This window comes from Crocuta crocuta, unplaced genomic scaffold (assembly GCF_008692635.1).
Source record: "Crocuta crocuta isolate KB4526 unplaced genomic scaffold, BGI_CrCroc_1.0 scaffold30, whole genome shotgun sequence".
Taxonomy (NCBI): domain Eukaryota; kingdom Metazoa; phylum Chordata; class Mammalia; order Carnivora; family Hyaenidae; genus Crocuta; species Crocuta crocuta.
In genome coordinates, this window is record NW_027528345.1 from 8,206,436 (window position 1) to 8,219,428 (window position 12,993).

Genomic DNA, 12,993 nt, shown 5'->3' on the forward strand with positions numbered 1-12,993 from the left:
CCTGAGAGCCCCAACTACCTCTCACTCACAGAGCCCCCACTACATAAGATTTCAAATATGAGGTGAGAGGGGGGGAATGTATGTGCCTGGGCCCATTCCTGTAAAAGAAGAAAATGTTGGGGTTCAGGGAGATTGCATCTGGAGTGCCGGGGGCACCAGGGAAGGGCAGGGGTGAGCAGAGGCCCATGGCATGGGCCCAGCTGCTACACACCCGGTCTCTTCACCAGTCCACTTGCTTATTAGCCAGCTACGTGACCTTAGGCCCATCATTCTGTGCCTCCATTTGACTCTAAATAGGGGTGGGGTGGGGGAAAAAAAGAACTTGCCGTATTATCAGTATAAAAATACGAGGCGAAAATAGAGGTGAAAGTATGCCAGAAACGATGAAAACTCTTCAAGTCTAAGTCAGCAGGAGAAACGCGAGGAAGAACAGCGGTGCTGGGGTTGATCTTTGCTGCCTGGGAAGGCTAGCAGCCCAAGCCCAGGGCTCGCAGAGAGAGAGGAGGGCCGGCTCCCAGGACAGACGCCAGAGGAGACGGAAGGCCGGACAGTTGGGCTCCCCGGCCCCGCCTACCCTTTCACAAGACCCTGCTCAGCCTGTTGGAGAGGCATGACCCTCCCTGCATGCACCCCACAATTAGTGTCCCAGCCTTCAGGAGGGAGCTAGGGATTAGGGGTGAGGGAGGGGTGCGTATGTGAGTGTACTGGAGGGGAACAACGACCCGCTCCGTTCTGTATGTGCGCAAGCACACACATTCCCTCTCCGCTCTACCTCCTGTTAGGGAAGAGAGGCTTTTTTGAAGGCCTCGTCTTATACTGTCTTCTCTCAGCAGTCCCCTGAGCTTCTCCACCGTCACAGCTGCCCTGAAGCCAGGACACCAACTAAGAGCCCCCTGCACACAGCGTGAGCTGCCAGGACACGAGAGGGGGCTTCCAGCTACCCCGTGCCTCAGCAGCCAGGGAGACAGCAGGCAGTGGGGCCCTAAGAACAAGAAGCCACCATGACCTGGAGCCTCTGCCTGTCCCGTGGTGACGCAGCCCTGTTAGCAGGGTCTCCGGAGCCCAGTCTGGGCCTTCCTGCCCGTCCCGGGCACTGTTTTCCTGGCAAAGCCTCTCCCAGCAGGCTCCACAGGGGTCGTGCCTGAGAGAAGTGCCAGCTGGGAAGTTGCAGGGCAGTTTGAGGGAGTAGGGAGATTCACGCGCTGCCCAAGTTCTTTGGGGACATAGGTGTGGCCCCAGAGAAGACAAGTAGACGTGTTGATGGATGACATCACCCCCGACCACGCGTGGCTTCCATTCTGTCTTTGCAGGGTTGGTCTCACCCCTGGGTCTGAAAGGATGGTGACCGGCAGGCTGGTCTGGCCTTTGCCCAAACCCCATGAACAATGAGTTCTGGGGGGAAGTGAGCCCCTGGCAGTCCTGACTCACCAGGGCCGGGGCCTCATGTCATCATTGCTCAGCTCTGGAAGCTTCCGTGCCCTGCAGTCCTGCATCTCCACCCATAGGCAAGGGGACTGACTAGGTGACCCTGCCATCTGCTCTAACCAGGCTCTCCCTGGAGGAATGAGCTCTGCCCAACTTCAGTCCGTCGTTGCCCACCCCATCAGGCCCACTGGGTCGAGGACACGGGATTGCCGAGGCTGTCTCCTTGACTCTTGAGGCAGAGCTACGGTTTGACTCACTTGTCACTTAAAGCTGGACTGAGACCACCACACCCATCTTACAGATGGAAAAAGAGAGGCAGAGAACTGTTCCTTAACTTGCTCAGATTCACTCAGAGACCTGAGGTATAATCCCAGCTGTGCTGCCTCCTGTGAAGGGCTCTAACCCTCTATGGAAGCAGTTTGCATGTGTGTCCATGACCACAGGGATAAGAGAGGTCTGACAGTGCAGGGGTGAGGGGAAGAGGACTTGAACAAGTCCAGAGCCACACCAGCTGTCTGCCCCACCTCGATGTAGGGGCCCACGTCCTCTAGATGCGCTAGGGCCTGCTGCTCAATACCTACTCTGGGGTCGTCCCCAAGGCCAAGAGGCCCTTCACCAGGCCAGACAGGGTACCTCCCCCTGCTGAGAGGCAGGAAGCCCTGGGGAGGGAAGGACTGAACGGTGACAGAGCTTGCTGAGACCATTCCGATCCCTGATAAGAAACTGGATTTCCTGGGAGCCTGCTATGGCTCAGAAAGGGATGGTCTCCCCTCCGAAGTCTCTGCCTCAGTGTTCTCTCTCCATCACCGGCCACTTCTCTAAGACCTCCGTTCATTGTGGGGACCACCCAACAGGCTGAGACGTGCTGCAGGCAGAGAAGGACAGCAAGTGCAGCCAGGAGGCGAGGGGGGAGGAAGCTAGTCACAGCTGGGCTGTGACAGTGCTCTCAGACCACACTGGAGAGCCGAGGGTTGTCCTGGCTGGCCACTGACAGGGCCTCCAGGCTCCAGCAGCCGCTCCGGCCCCTGTGGCCAGAGGGGTAGGTCTGGACGGCAGTCAGCCATCTTGGTGCCCTGCCTGGGTCCCAGAGACCAGAGGGACTGCTTGTCAGACTCTCCCGGTCCGCTCTAGAGCGCAGCACCTCCTCCCCAGCTCTTGAGGTCTGGAGTGTCCGGGCCTTTACTGCCACGCCCCAAAAGGGCTGGCCCGGGAACACAGCATCAGGGTAATTTATGCAACCCGTAAGGCTCCTCTGGGACCAGCACGTCTGCCCCCTGCCCCCTTCCCCCTGTAGGAACAGCCCTGGCCACACCCGACTGTTTATCTCCTGTGCTCTGGGAAGAAAAGCAGGACGNCAGGCTCTCTCTGTCCACTGTGAAAACAAACCGCCTACAGATGGCCTGACAACAAAGCCACAAGACACAGAATCTGGGGAAAACCTGGTGTGGAGAGCTCTCTATTGAACACAGAGTCCCAGCACCTGCTCTGCTCTCCCACCCACTCCAGGGCCTCTCTGCCCCCCATTCCTTGGCCTTGGGCCCCGGCCCATTCCATCCCGAGGTCCTCCTTGGCTGCCAGTCATCACAGGGGACAGCTGCCTCCACACTGCCCGCTCCAGGGCCTTGAGTCCACTCCGCGGAGAGCCCTGCCCAGCTGCGGCCGGCCTTCGGGCCTCTTGGCCCCGGGTGTGCCCTGGCTTTCCTGACGGGAAGTGCCTGCTCGGGCCCCAGCCTCCTCACGGCTCCAGCTCCCGGGACAGGCGGGAGAGTTCCCGCTGGTTGTCGATGACCTTCAGCTGCTGGACATAAGCCCAGGTGCTGGCTGGACTCCGGGTGTTCAGCGACTGCTCGGAGCCTGGGGGGTGGAGGGGAGAAGAGGGTGTGGGGGAGAAGAGTCAGGNCACCACTCTACCCGGCCACTTCCCACAGCCAATCCTGAAGACTATCCACAGCCTCCCCAGTCTGGAGCAGAAGTGTGGTTAAGAGCTCAGACTCAGAAAAAAACAGGTCCCCAAGATTATATACAGCATCATACTCCTCTTACTAAACTCAAAAACAACTGAAACTAAAGAATACTTTGTCGTCATAACATATACATGAAGCATTTTAAAGAACCATGTGGATGTACACATGTGTGTATACATGTCTATATAAATATATCCAAATAAATATATTCCATCGGCACAGGAAAAGGAAAGGCTCTTTAAGGAGAGGAAGCTCTTGTCAATGTGCTCATACTTGGCCTGGGCCCAGTGGCGTCCATTATACTATCGCAATAGACACATACATAAAATAAAATAAAGGGCCCATGATGTGGTATGAACTGTCGATTATGATTTAATCCCATTTCATGCATCTGAAGTCCAACTAAAAATATCCGGTCTGGAGTCACTAACTGTGTGGCGTTGCACAGGTCACTTCAGTGCTCAGGCGTGTTTGTGCATCTGTCCGTGCACATAACATTCTGCCCACCTCAGAGAGGTGTGAAGAGCTCACAGCATCCTATACGCAGATGCCTGTAAATGCCAGCCGCGGCTGACCCGTCAGCACCCAGCCCTGCCCCACTTACATGTGGATGTCCTTGCTGCCTGGCTGTCTTCGTGGAAGTGGGAGACGCGGCTTCTGAGTGGTGAGAGGGGCACTGCGTGGGGTGAGAGGTGGGGGTCAGGGAGGCTGGGCCGAGCAGGGGCCTGGAAGGGGACAGGTGGGGGCGGGGACTCCTAGCATGGGGACTAGCCCTCTCACCATTGCTGTGGCTTCGGCAGTGATGCAGCATCCTCACGGCTCTGGCCATCATTCTCTGTAGGCAACGTGAGGACAGAAGACCAGGCTTGAGGGACAGGCCCCTAGTGTGTCCTGTGGGTCCACTAGAGATTGAGCCCCCTTTGAGGGGGTGCTCCTAGGGACTAGATGGGGCCAGGCCTGCTTTGCCCCAGCACACTCACAGGCCCCGTGGGGAGCGCACAGTGGGAGAAAGAACAGAGATCAGGAAGGGCTTAGAGCAGAAGAGGCCTGGAGGGCCCTGGATGCAGGGTGAGGTAATTAAGGCCGCCCTCTCCACCATGCAAGGGAGAGAAGCTGGGGCTATTTCATAAGAAGTATTCTTACTCTATTATGTTTCTGAAGTTTATTTATTTCTTTTGAGAGAGACAGAGAGCGCGTGAGCAGGGAGGGGCAGAGAGAGAGAGAGGGAGGGACCCCCAAGCAGGCTCTGCAGGGCTGGCGCAGAGCCCGATGTGGGGCATGAACTCATGAACTGTGAGATCTTGACCTGAGCCAGAATCAAGAGTCAGACACTTAACCGACTGAGCCATCCAGGCATCCCCATATCTGTATTATTAACAATTTTAGACTCTCTCCCACCCCACCCCCACCCCCTTCCAAGGCCACAGTCATATCCCCCAGCCCACTCTAGGGGCAGACTCTCACTGTCCTTGAACTCACCATCTTCTCAAAGTTGATGAGATTCTCTACCAGCGTGTGGTTTCCCTCATGAATGAAGGTCATGTCTGCAAAGAGATGGGTTTTGCTGAAAGGTCCCCAAAGTCCTTCCTCTTCCTGCCGCCCAGGAAAGGCAGGGGGCCAATAATGAGGGCCTTGCGCGTCCTCGGCCCACACTGCCCTCCTCCTCCGGTTCACCTCTGACCCCTGGAGCAATTTCCTTGTATCTCTTAGGCCCCATCTCGGAGACCACCCGATGTCCTCAGCGCTTGTCTGCATGCCTCAACCCTGCTTCTAACCCGGGAACTCCTAATTCGTCTTTGTGTGCCCCAATACGTCAACACCCCAAAGGGCAGATGGACATGCAGACAGGCACAGGACTAGAAGGGCGGAGGCAGGAGGGGAGGCTCTGGTCCTATTACCTTTGAGAAGAAGGGGCATGAAGGGGATGATGGGAGGGGAGAGCTTGGTGAGAGCCAGTCGATAGACGCGGTGGTTCCAGGAGGGGTCCTGGGAGGGAAGAAGCCTCCGTGAGCGAGGGAGAGCCGCGCTCAGCATGACCCATCTCACACCAAGACCCCAGCAAGCCCTGGCCTCTCCGAGCTCTGCTTCCCCTGGGCCCCGGGCCTCACCAGGGCGGGCGGAGACCTGAGACAGGATGGCCAGTCTGCTCGCGTGGCTTCCTGGCTTCGGGTTAGCCCCACCCCCACCCCCCAGGCAAACTTCAAGGCTGTTAGTCTCAGGGGCCCTCCAGGTTTCAAAACTCTCTTTTCTGTCTCTGTCCCTCTCTAGTGAGTAAATTCCTTTGAACCTCTTGAGCCTGCAAAGTGAATTTTTCCCCCCAAGAGCTCAGAGCCAGGCTGATAAAAGCACCTTTGTGCCAGTTCTCTCCTGAACACTCTCAAACCTCTTAACCCCCCAACAATCTCTAGCAGGGAGGAGGGGGGGAGAGGCAGTCGGCTCCTCTATGCTTCCCTCATCACCTAATTTAGCCTACAGGCTCCTCACATCTCCTGAGGGGCCACTGACAGACCCCGGTGCACCATGCAGTCTGGTGCCAGGACTTGCTTCCGGGGGTCCTGAGGCAGGTCAGCTGGAGGCCAGCGATCCCGATATTCCTCCGGTGCATCAGAGCCCAAGGCCAGACCCCACGTGTGCCCTGTCCTGGTCTTCATACAGGATGTCATAGCCGCAGCCAATGCTCCCCACACTGAGGGATTTAATACACTGTGCACCCCCCAACGCTAACACTCCGTCCTTCAGCCAGCTCCCCAGACTCTCAGCCCAGACGGAATCAGGCTCTGACCCAGGGCTGGAAATCCTGGAAGGGACCACAGATACATAGAAGGGCTGCTGGGAAGCCCAGAATTGGGGTTTCTGGAAGGAGGAGCCAAGGCCCAGCACTCACCAGCAGCCTCTCCAGGGCCGAGTACAGCTTCCGGACTTTGTGGGGCAGCCGCTGCGAAGGAGAGGCAGATGCAGCTGTCACTGCTCTGGGATGGGAGCCCCATCCCCAGTTAGGACTCCCAGGATGGGCACAGGCCCCCCGCCCCCAGATCATACCTACCTCCCAGGTGTGGGCCAGGCGACTGATGGCCGAGTTGCTGAGGCCAAACATGACGGCAAAGAAGGAATTGAGATTCTTTTGCTCCTTGAGGCTGTGAGTGGAAGACCCAGAGGTCCTCAGGGGAAGCAGCCACACCCACAGAGTTCATACCCAGACAACAGCCAGTCTGCGGCCAGGATGGGGCTGGGCCAGCCTCTGTGGGGGCTGCAGCTAGATGGGCTGGGGATACACAGACTCTCGTAGGAGACCCAGGGAAGCAAGAGTCTCCAACAAACTGACCAGGGACGGGAATGGGAGAGAAGGTGGCCTCAGGACTCTGCCACACACCCACCGGCCCCAAGGCACTCACTGGGCAGCCAGCTTGATGAACTTCCTGAGCAACTGGGCCCGCAGGCCGGGCACGGGGCAGAGACACAGCTCTGTGGCCACCCAGTACTGGAGCTCGTTGAAGCGGCGCATGAAACGCTCCAGGTTGGCGGTGGTGACGTCCCGCAGGTGCTGGGGGCCCAGCACATAGTGGATCAGTTCCACCTGGCGGTGGGGGACAGACGGCAGGGGAGGTCAGCCCCCACCAGGCAAGGTGCTCCTGCCATCTGTGCTTCTCCCCTCCCCTCTCTGCTCCTGCACCTGGTGGATACTGTTGAAGAGGTTCCAGTCATGGTCCGTCAGCTGGCCCGCCAGGTCCTTGGCACTCACCAGGTCCAGCCCCTCGGCAGAGCCCGCGGAGGGCCCCAGCTGCTCAGGGAGCGGGGTCTGCAGGTGGAAGAGAGCTCAGGAGGGGTGCCTGAGCACTCCAGGGGACAGGCGCAGAGCTGGGGGGGGACTCTGTGCCCATGATTAAAGGGGTGTCTGGGTGGGTAGGGGTGCTACTAGGAAGGGCCTCTGAAGGATAGGGCTCCCCAAAGATGCATCTATCTTCCTGCTGGCCCCCCGGTGCTGAGACCCCCCTCCTTGTACGGCTCCAGTCTCCTGGGGGCACCCCTAATGAGCAGAGGCCTTCTTTCTCCAGAGCTCTCAACCAGCTCTCTCCCTTCCCCAGCATCTGGAACCTTCCTATCAGCTGAGGCCTGCTCCTTCCTCTTCTCCCTTAAGTCCCAACAGCAGCCAGAGCCAGGCCCCCCTCCCTCCTTTCTATGACCCTCCCCTGCCCCCACCTCTGCCACCCCTAGCTCCTCCCTGGCACCCTGCCTGTCCCTACCAGCTCGTGCACTTCCTGTGGGTTGACAACAAAGAGCCGCTCGTTGAGCCCCAGCGATGTGGCCACACCACGGGCATCTGGCTGCAGGCCAATGGCATCTGCAAAGAGAGCAGAGAGTGGGCTGAGAGGGGGCAGGTGCAGGGAGGGAGGCCAGGGAGCAACTGAAGGCAGGGTGGAGGCCCCATTTGGGAGGCTTGGATGCCCCTTCTGCCAGCAGCCAGGATGGGGTCCTGGGCAGGTGCTCTAAATGCGCAGGGCCGGGTGCTCACACCCCTGTACTGCCCAGGTCCACACACCCGAGGAAGGTGAGAAGACAGGCAGAGCTTGGGCAATACTGGAGTCTTCCTGAGCTTCCTCCTTTGTCACACGGAGACAGCAAGACTTACCCTGACTACTCATGAGTCTTATAAAGTAATGTGTATAAGTAGTGGCCATAAGGATACAATGCATACAAAAGCCCTTTGGAAACTGGAAATGCCTTACAGAGGCCTTAGTGTTGATTTTTATCACTGCCTACTGACTGCGACTGTGTTTTTAGTCACGTTCGAATCCCCAGTCTCTACCAGTAGCCACCAAAGCAACATATACAAGACCATCCATGTGTTCAAAAAAATATTAGCACATATTTATTTTTCTCATCTGTTTTGCATTTTTCTGTTGTGGGTAGCTTTATAATTATAAGATGTTAGCGTAGGAGTATATGCAAATGACTTATAAGCAAATAGACACAGATCAGGGGGCTTGTAGTAAAAATATTAGTTACTGACATGGAAGTCCATCTAAAAAATCTGAAGGTCAGTGCTCTAAACAGCTTCTGTCTTATATAGCAGGGCGTCCGTCAGTCAACAGTCCTTGGGCAACTGTAGTTCTCCAGGTGGCCACCAGAGAGCGGTGCTTCCCAGAACAGAGCACAGACACCCATGGCTTAGAGAAGGTTTTGCTTTTCTGGCCTCCGCTCCTTGCCTTTATTCTCTGGGTGCCCCTAATTCCTGTCTACCCTGGGCTCCAGCTGTCAACCCCAGGCTATGTCCTTCCCGGAAAACCTGCAGTGGTTTCTGATGGCCCAAGCTCCCTGAAAGCAGGTCTAAATAATTCTCCTGCTGCCCTGTTCTGAGCACTAACTTTGTGCCAACCCGGGCTAAGTGTTTTATATACATGATCTCGTTTAATGGCCACAGCAGTCCTGTGTGATAGGTACAGTTTTAGTGCTCATGTGACAGATGAGGAATCAGAGGCTCAAAGACAGTAAGCACTCTGCTTGGGTCAGGATCACACAGCTAATCCGCAGTGGGTCCTGGGATCCCAGCCCAGGTCTGGGAGTCCTGTTTATGGTCCTAAGCATTAAGCTTCTCCATCTCACCTGCCATGGTGCCTCTAGCTCCTCACACATTGCTGGCCCATTAGCTGACTCTCCAATACGTTTGCTGGCTGACAAAATGAATGCAGACTACCTAGATTCAAAAGCCAGGCACTCTCATTTACTGTGTGGACTTGGGGAAATTGCCTAACCCCTTGAGCTTCAGTTTCCCAGTCTGCAAACAGGAGAAAAGTACCTATCTCATGAGGTTGTTACTAGGATTAAATGAACATATGAGCATGATAATAATAAAACCTCTGTATAAACTGCTGTGCCAGACACCATTCTAAACCCATAAGTAGATGAGCTCACTCAATCTTCACAGTTCCTCTCTGAAGAAGGCACTCTCATCAGACCCATTTTACAGATGCTAAAAAGAGCACAGAGCGATTAAATATCCTGCTCAAGGGCTGGGCTCAAACACAGCCGACAGGCTCCAGAGCTCACGCTCTCAAGCACTACACGCAAAGCACTTTGAAGAGACGTAAATGCTACCTCTTACGTGCTAACCATCATTGCCATTGATGAAGATGATAAAGATGATGCTCTTAATCCCGGGGTGGGGGGAGAATCTGGGCGCTGACCTGAGGGGCCTCTCCCTCGGGGCCACCCTGCCCAGAGACACAACTCACCGCCTGCAGAGTTGACCTTCACCAGCTCCTGACCTTTGGTCCAGCCATCCTCCTGGGCCAATGCTGCCATCACCTCTCTCACTGAGGCTGTCACAGGCAGCTTCAGGGTCAGCACCGAGTGGTCCGGCCGGTAAATGTCATAGGGGACTGGGGAGGAAGGAAGACCCGGCTGAGCTGTAGGAAGGGGCTTCTTGGTGCCCCTACCCAGGGGTCAGCAGGCAGCAACTGCAGCAGGGGGTAGGGAGGTCCCAAGGAAGCAGGACAGATGACAAGGGGAAGCCCGGGTGGATTCGCCGTACACAGTAGGGAAGGGGGCCCTGAGCTGCAGAGGAAGGCCCAGGCGGCAGACTCTGGAACAGAGACCCTGAGGAGTCCAGCGTGCCCTCCTCAGCCAGGCATAATGAGGTCAAGGGTGACGACAGCAGGGTGCAGGCTATGCCCTGGCTGGCTGGGACCACCAACCTTTGTCCCCAACTCGAATGGCACAGTTGCTGCCGGGGAGGGGCTGGTCCTGGCCGGGGAGCCAAACAGGCACGTTCCTGGCCTAAGAGGGAGAGAAAGTAAGGCCCGGAGGACACAGAGGAGAGAGTGTTGAGCCAGAAAGGGGACTGTCACCGGGAGCATGGGACCCACACAGGACACACACCACCATCGGGCTCTGCTGCCTGCAGGGACCTGACGCCCCAAGGCCCCATGAGAAGAGACAGAACAGGCTACAAACAAGCCAGCGCCCCAGAACGTATGTGTCACTCCCTTTGCCAGATAGTCCCAGAGCTCGCCCAACAGGAGCACACCTCAGCTGTCGGCCCTGGTTTTCTCTTCCTTTTCCTCCTCTGGCTCTTATTTGTTAGTTTGCTGTTTGCTACATGCCAGGCTAAGTGCAGTCTCATTCAAAGTATCTAAATATTCACAATAGTCCTTTGACAAAAATATTATCATTATTGCTCCCGTTTTATAGATGAGATAAACGAGGCTCAGAGATGTTAATAACATGCACGAGGCCACATAGCTGTACGTGGCACAGCTGGAACCCTAATCTGCTCCTCCCTCCCTCTGTGCTCTTACCCACTGACACTCTACCGCCCTGTGTCACCTGCCCGGTCCAGCCCCACAGCCCTTCTTCACTGGGCTCCAGCACTGGGCCCATGGGGCAGCCCCGCTCAGCAAAGGTCTCCGTAATGCAATTCCTCTGCCCACCCGACTGTTCTTCCAACGCCTCCCGTACTAACTCTTCCTCCTCCAGCTCTGCAGGCGGCGGAGCTCCAAGTTCACACCTTGCCCGGGCCCATGCCTAGATTTCCCAGGCTCAGGGCTCTGCTCAGAGCTCTATAAAGTCTCACACCACCTGCATGTGGGAGATGCGGCCATACCTCCAGCACTGTGCTCTCTTCCAAGCCTGCTCTCAGGCACCTCCTGGATCCTTCCCTATCTGGGCTCCATCCCCCCAAACCCAGCACCTCCCTCAGACCCCTCATCCTGCCTCCCGGCCATTCTTCTGGGCTTGGGCTCCTATGTCCCCTCTGCCAACCCTCCCCCCAACCCCCCCAGCTTCCCCACAGCTTGTCATCTTGTTCTGGGGGTTCCTCTGTGCCCCTCCTCCCAGCCTGGGCCAACCTCCTGTTCCACCTGCCCAGGGGCCTCCCTCCTTATGTGTTACAATGGCCCTACTATTCTCTACCCTGGGCCTCGGCTACCTCTCGCCCTCCCCCTCCAATCTGCCTGACCTGCGCCAGACTAAGCTTCCTAATGCAGCTTCAAGGCCATCATTGTCTGCTCAATAAAGCACAGGCTCCTTAGCTGACCTACTCAAAACACACATTTGACCTTGTCAATCCGTGGCTCCAACACCTCCAATGCTTGCATTGTTTGGAGGACAAGCACCAAGTCCCTTACCGTGAGCCACAGGGCCCCTGCATGCCGTGGCCCCTGCATGCCTTCCCGGTCTTCTCCGGGGGTTTCCTACTGCAGGGTCCCCAACAGGTGGACTCCCTTCCCCGTGAACCTGACTGCGGTCCACTACTGCCTTGATCCTCACACCCTGCAGCTCTCAGCTCCTGTGGTCACTCTCCCTGATCCTGACCCCGAGTCAGCCCTTCCCTTCTCTCTTTTCAGAGCCTCCCTCCTTTTCCCTCCTGCATCATGACACTCCTCAGCAGCTCTGTCCCTCACTGACTACAAGCCCCACGAGACCAGGGGTGGCTCGCCCCTCCTACTGCATCGTCAGCACCTCGCACAGGGCCCAGCACGCGAGGGCGATTCCTCATTAGTTCCTGAGCACCAGCCACAAGCCAGGCAGTGTGGGAGCCCTGGGCAAACAGAGGTCCAGGCCCCTCCCTCATTCTAGTGGGATGTGACAGATGCTAACAGACAATAAGCAAGTAGACAAAGACACAGAACAACTCCACTTGGTCATAACGCTTGGAGAGAATCATAGAAGATACGCTGTAGGAAGCGGGGAGTGGGGGACAGGGCGTGGGGACTGCTCTGTATAGGGAGGTAGGAGGGGGGCACTCTGAGAACCAACATTTTGGCAGAGATCAGAAAGGTAGGAAGGATCTAGGCAGTCAAACAAAACAAAACAAAACAAAACAAAACAAAAAAACAGATAAAGAAAGTTCCAGATCCTGAGGGAATAAGTGTTGCCTATAGAAGAGAAGGAGCCTGGGGCGCCTGGGTGGCTTAGTCGGTTAAGCGTCCGACTTTCGCTTAGGTCATGATCTCGCGGTTCGTGGGTTCCAGCCCGCGTTGGGCTCTGCGCTGACTGCCAGCTCAGAGCCTGGAGCCTGTTTCAGTCTGTGACTCCCTCTCTCTCTGACCCTCCCCTGCTCACGCTGTCTCTCTCTCTCTCCTAGAAATAAATAAAACATTAAAAAAGAGAGAGAGAGAGAGAGAGAGAAGGAGCCTATAAGAGTCCCTGGCTGGGAGGACGGGGGTAGGGACAGACACCTGGGCACAGAGAGCCTGGTTGTTACTCCCAGTGCAGCATTCCCCACAACCAGCCCCATCCTACCTTTCCAGTCTTTTCCTCCTACCATCCTCAGGAAATCTGTTCTCATTCCCCTTTGCTCCCTGTGGCCCCTGACAGGAACAGCTCTGGCCGCCTCTGGCTCCCAGAATGCTGGCCACCAGCAACCCCTGGGCTTCATAGGCTGCCTTCAGGCACCATCCCTCACCCCCCAGGGAAAATGGATTCCCCCCCCAGTGCAACAGAAGCCCCTTGGGGTGAGGTAGGGGTGGGAGGTGACCTTGGACCTCTGTGTCTCCCATCAGGCCAGCTCCCAGTGCCACACATGGCTCAGGCTCTGTGGACACCTATCCCAGCCCTGGGGGAATGTGTGTGCATGGGGATCCCTCCCAGGGACAGCCTCTGTGGC

The 12,993-nt window shown here is 56.7% G+C and overlaps 1 protein-coding gene across 2 annotated transcripts in view; it reads right to left on the bottom strand.

Moving 5' to 3' along the window:
- Nucleotides 1-2,835: 2,835 nt before the first annotated feature.
- Nucleotides 2,836-12,993, bottom strand: part of RAPGEF3 (Rap guanine nucleotide exchange factor 3) — a 21,828-nt gene continuing 11,670 nt past the window's right edge. Inside the window, exons 17-28 of one of the 2 annotated variants that reach the window (XM_077753258.1) lie at nucleotides 10,082-10,163; nucleotides 9,620-9,766; nucleotides 7,631-7,728; nucleotides 7,060-7,185; nucleotides 6,782-6,963; nucleotides 6,433-6,523; nucleotides 6,274-6,324; nucleotides 5,288-5,375; nucleotides 4,869-4,933; nucleotides 4,170-4,224; nucleotides 3,994-4,065; nucleotides 2,836-3,279 (exon numbers count right to left, since the gene is read on the bottom strand). In XM_077753258.1, coding sequence (XP_077609384.1) covers nucleotides 3,161-3,279; nucleotides 3,994-4,065; nucleotides 4,170-4,224; nucleotides 4,869-4,933; nucleotides 5,288-5,375; nucleotides 6,274-6,324; nucleotides 6,433-6,523; nucleotides 6,782-6,963; nucleotides 7,060-7,185; nucleotides 7,631-7,728; nucleotides 9,620-9,766; nucleotides 10,082-10,163 — 1,176 coding nt within the window. In that variant the 3' untranslated portion in view covers nucleotides 2,836-3,160. The remainder of the gene's footprint in view (nucleotides 3,280-3,993; nucleotides 4,066-4,169; nucleotides 4,225-4,868; nucleotides 4,934-5,287; nucleotides 5,376-6,273; nucleotides 6,325-6,432; nucleotides 6,524-6,781; nucleotides 6,964-7,059; nucleotides 7,186-7,630; nucleotides 7,729-9,619; nucleotides 9,767-10,081; nucleotides 10,164-12,993) is intronic. The other variant, XM_077753259.1, reaches the window with a different exon arrangement.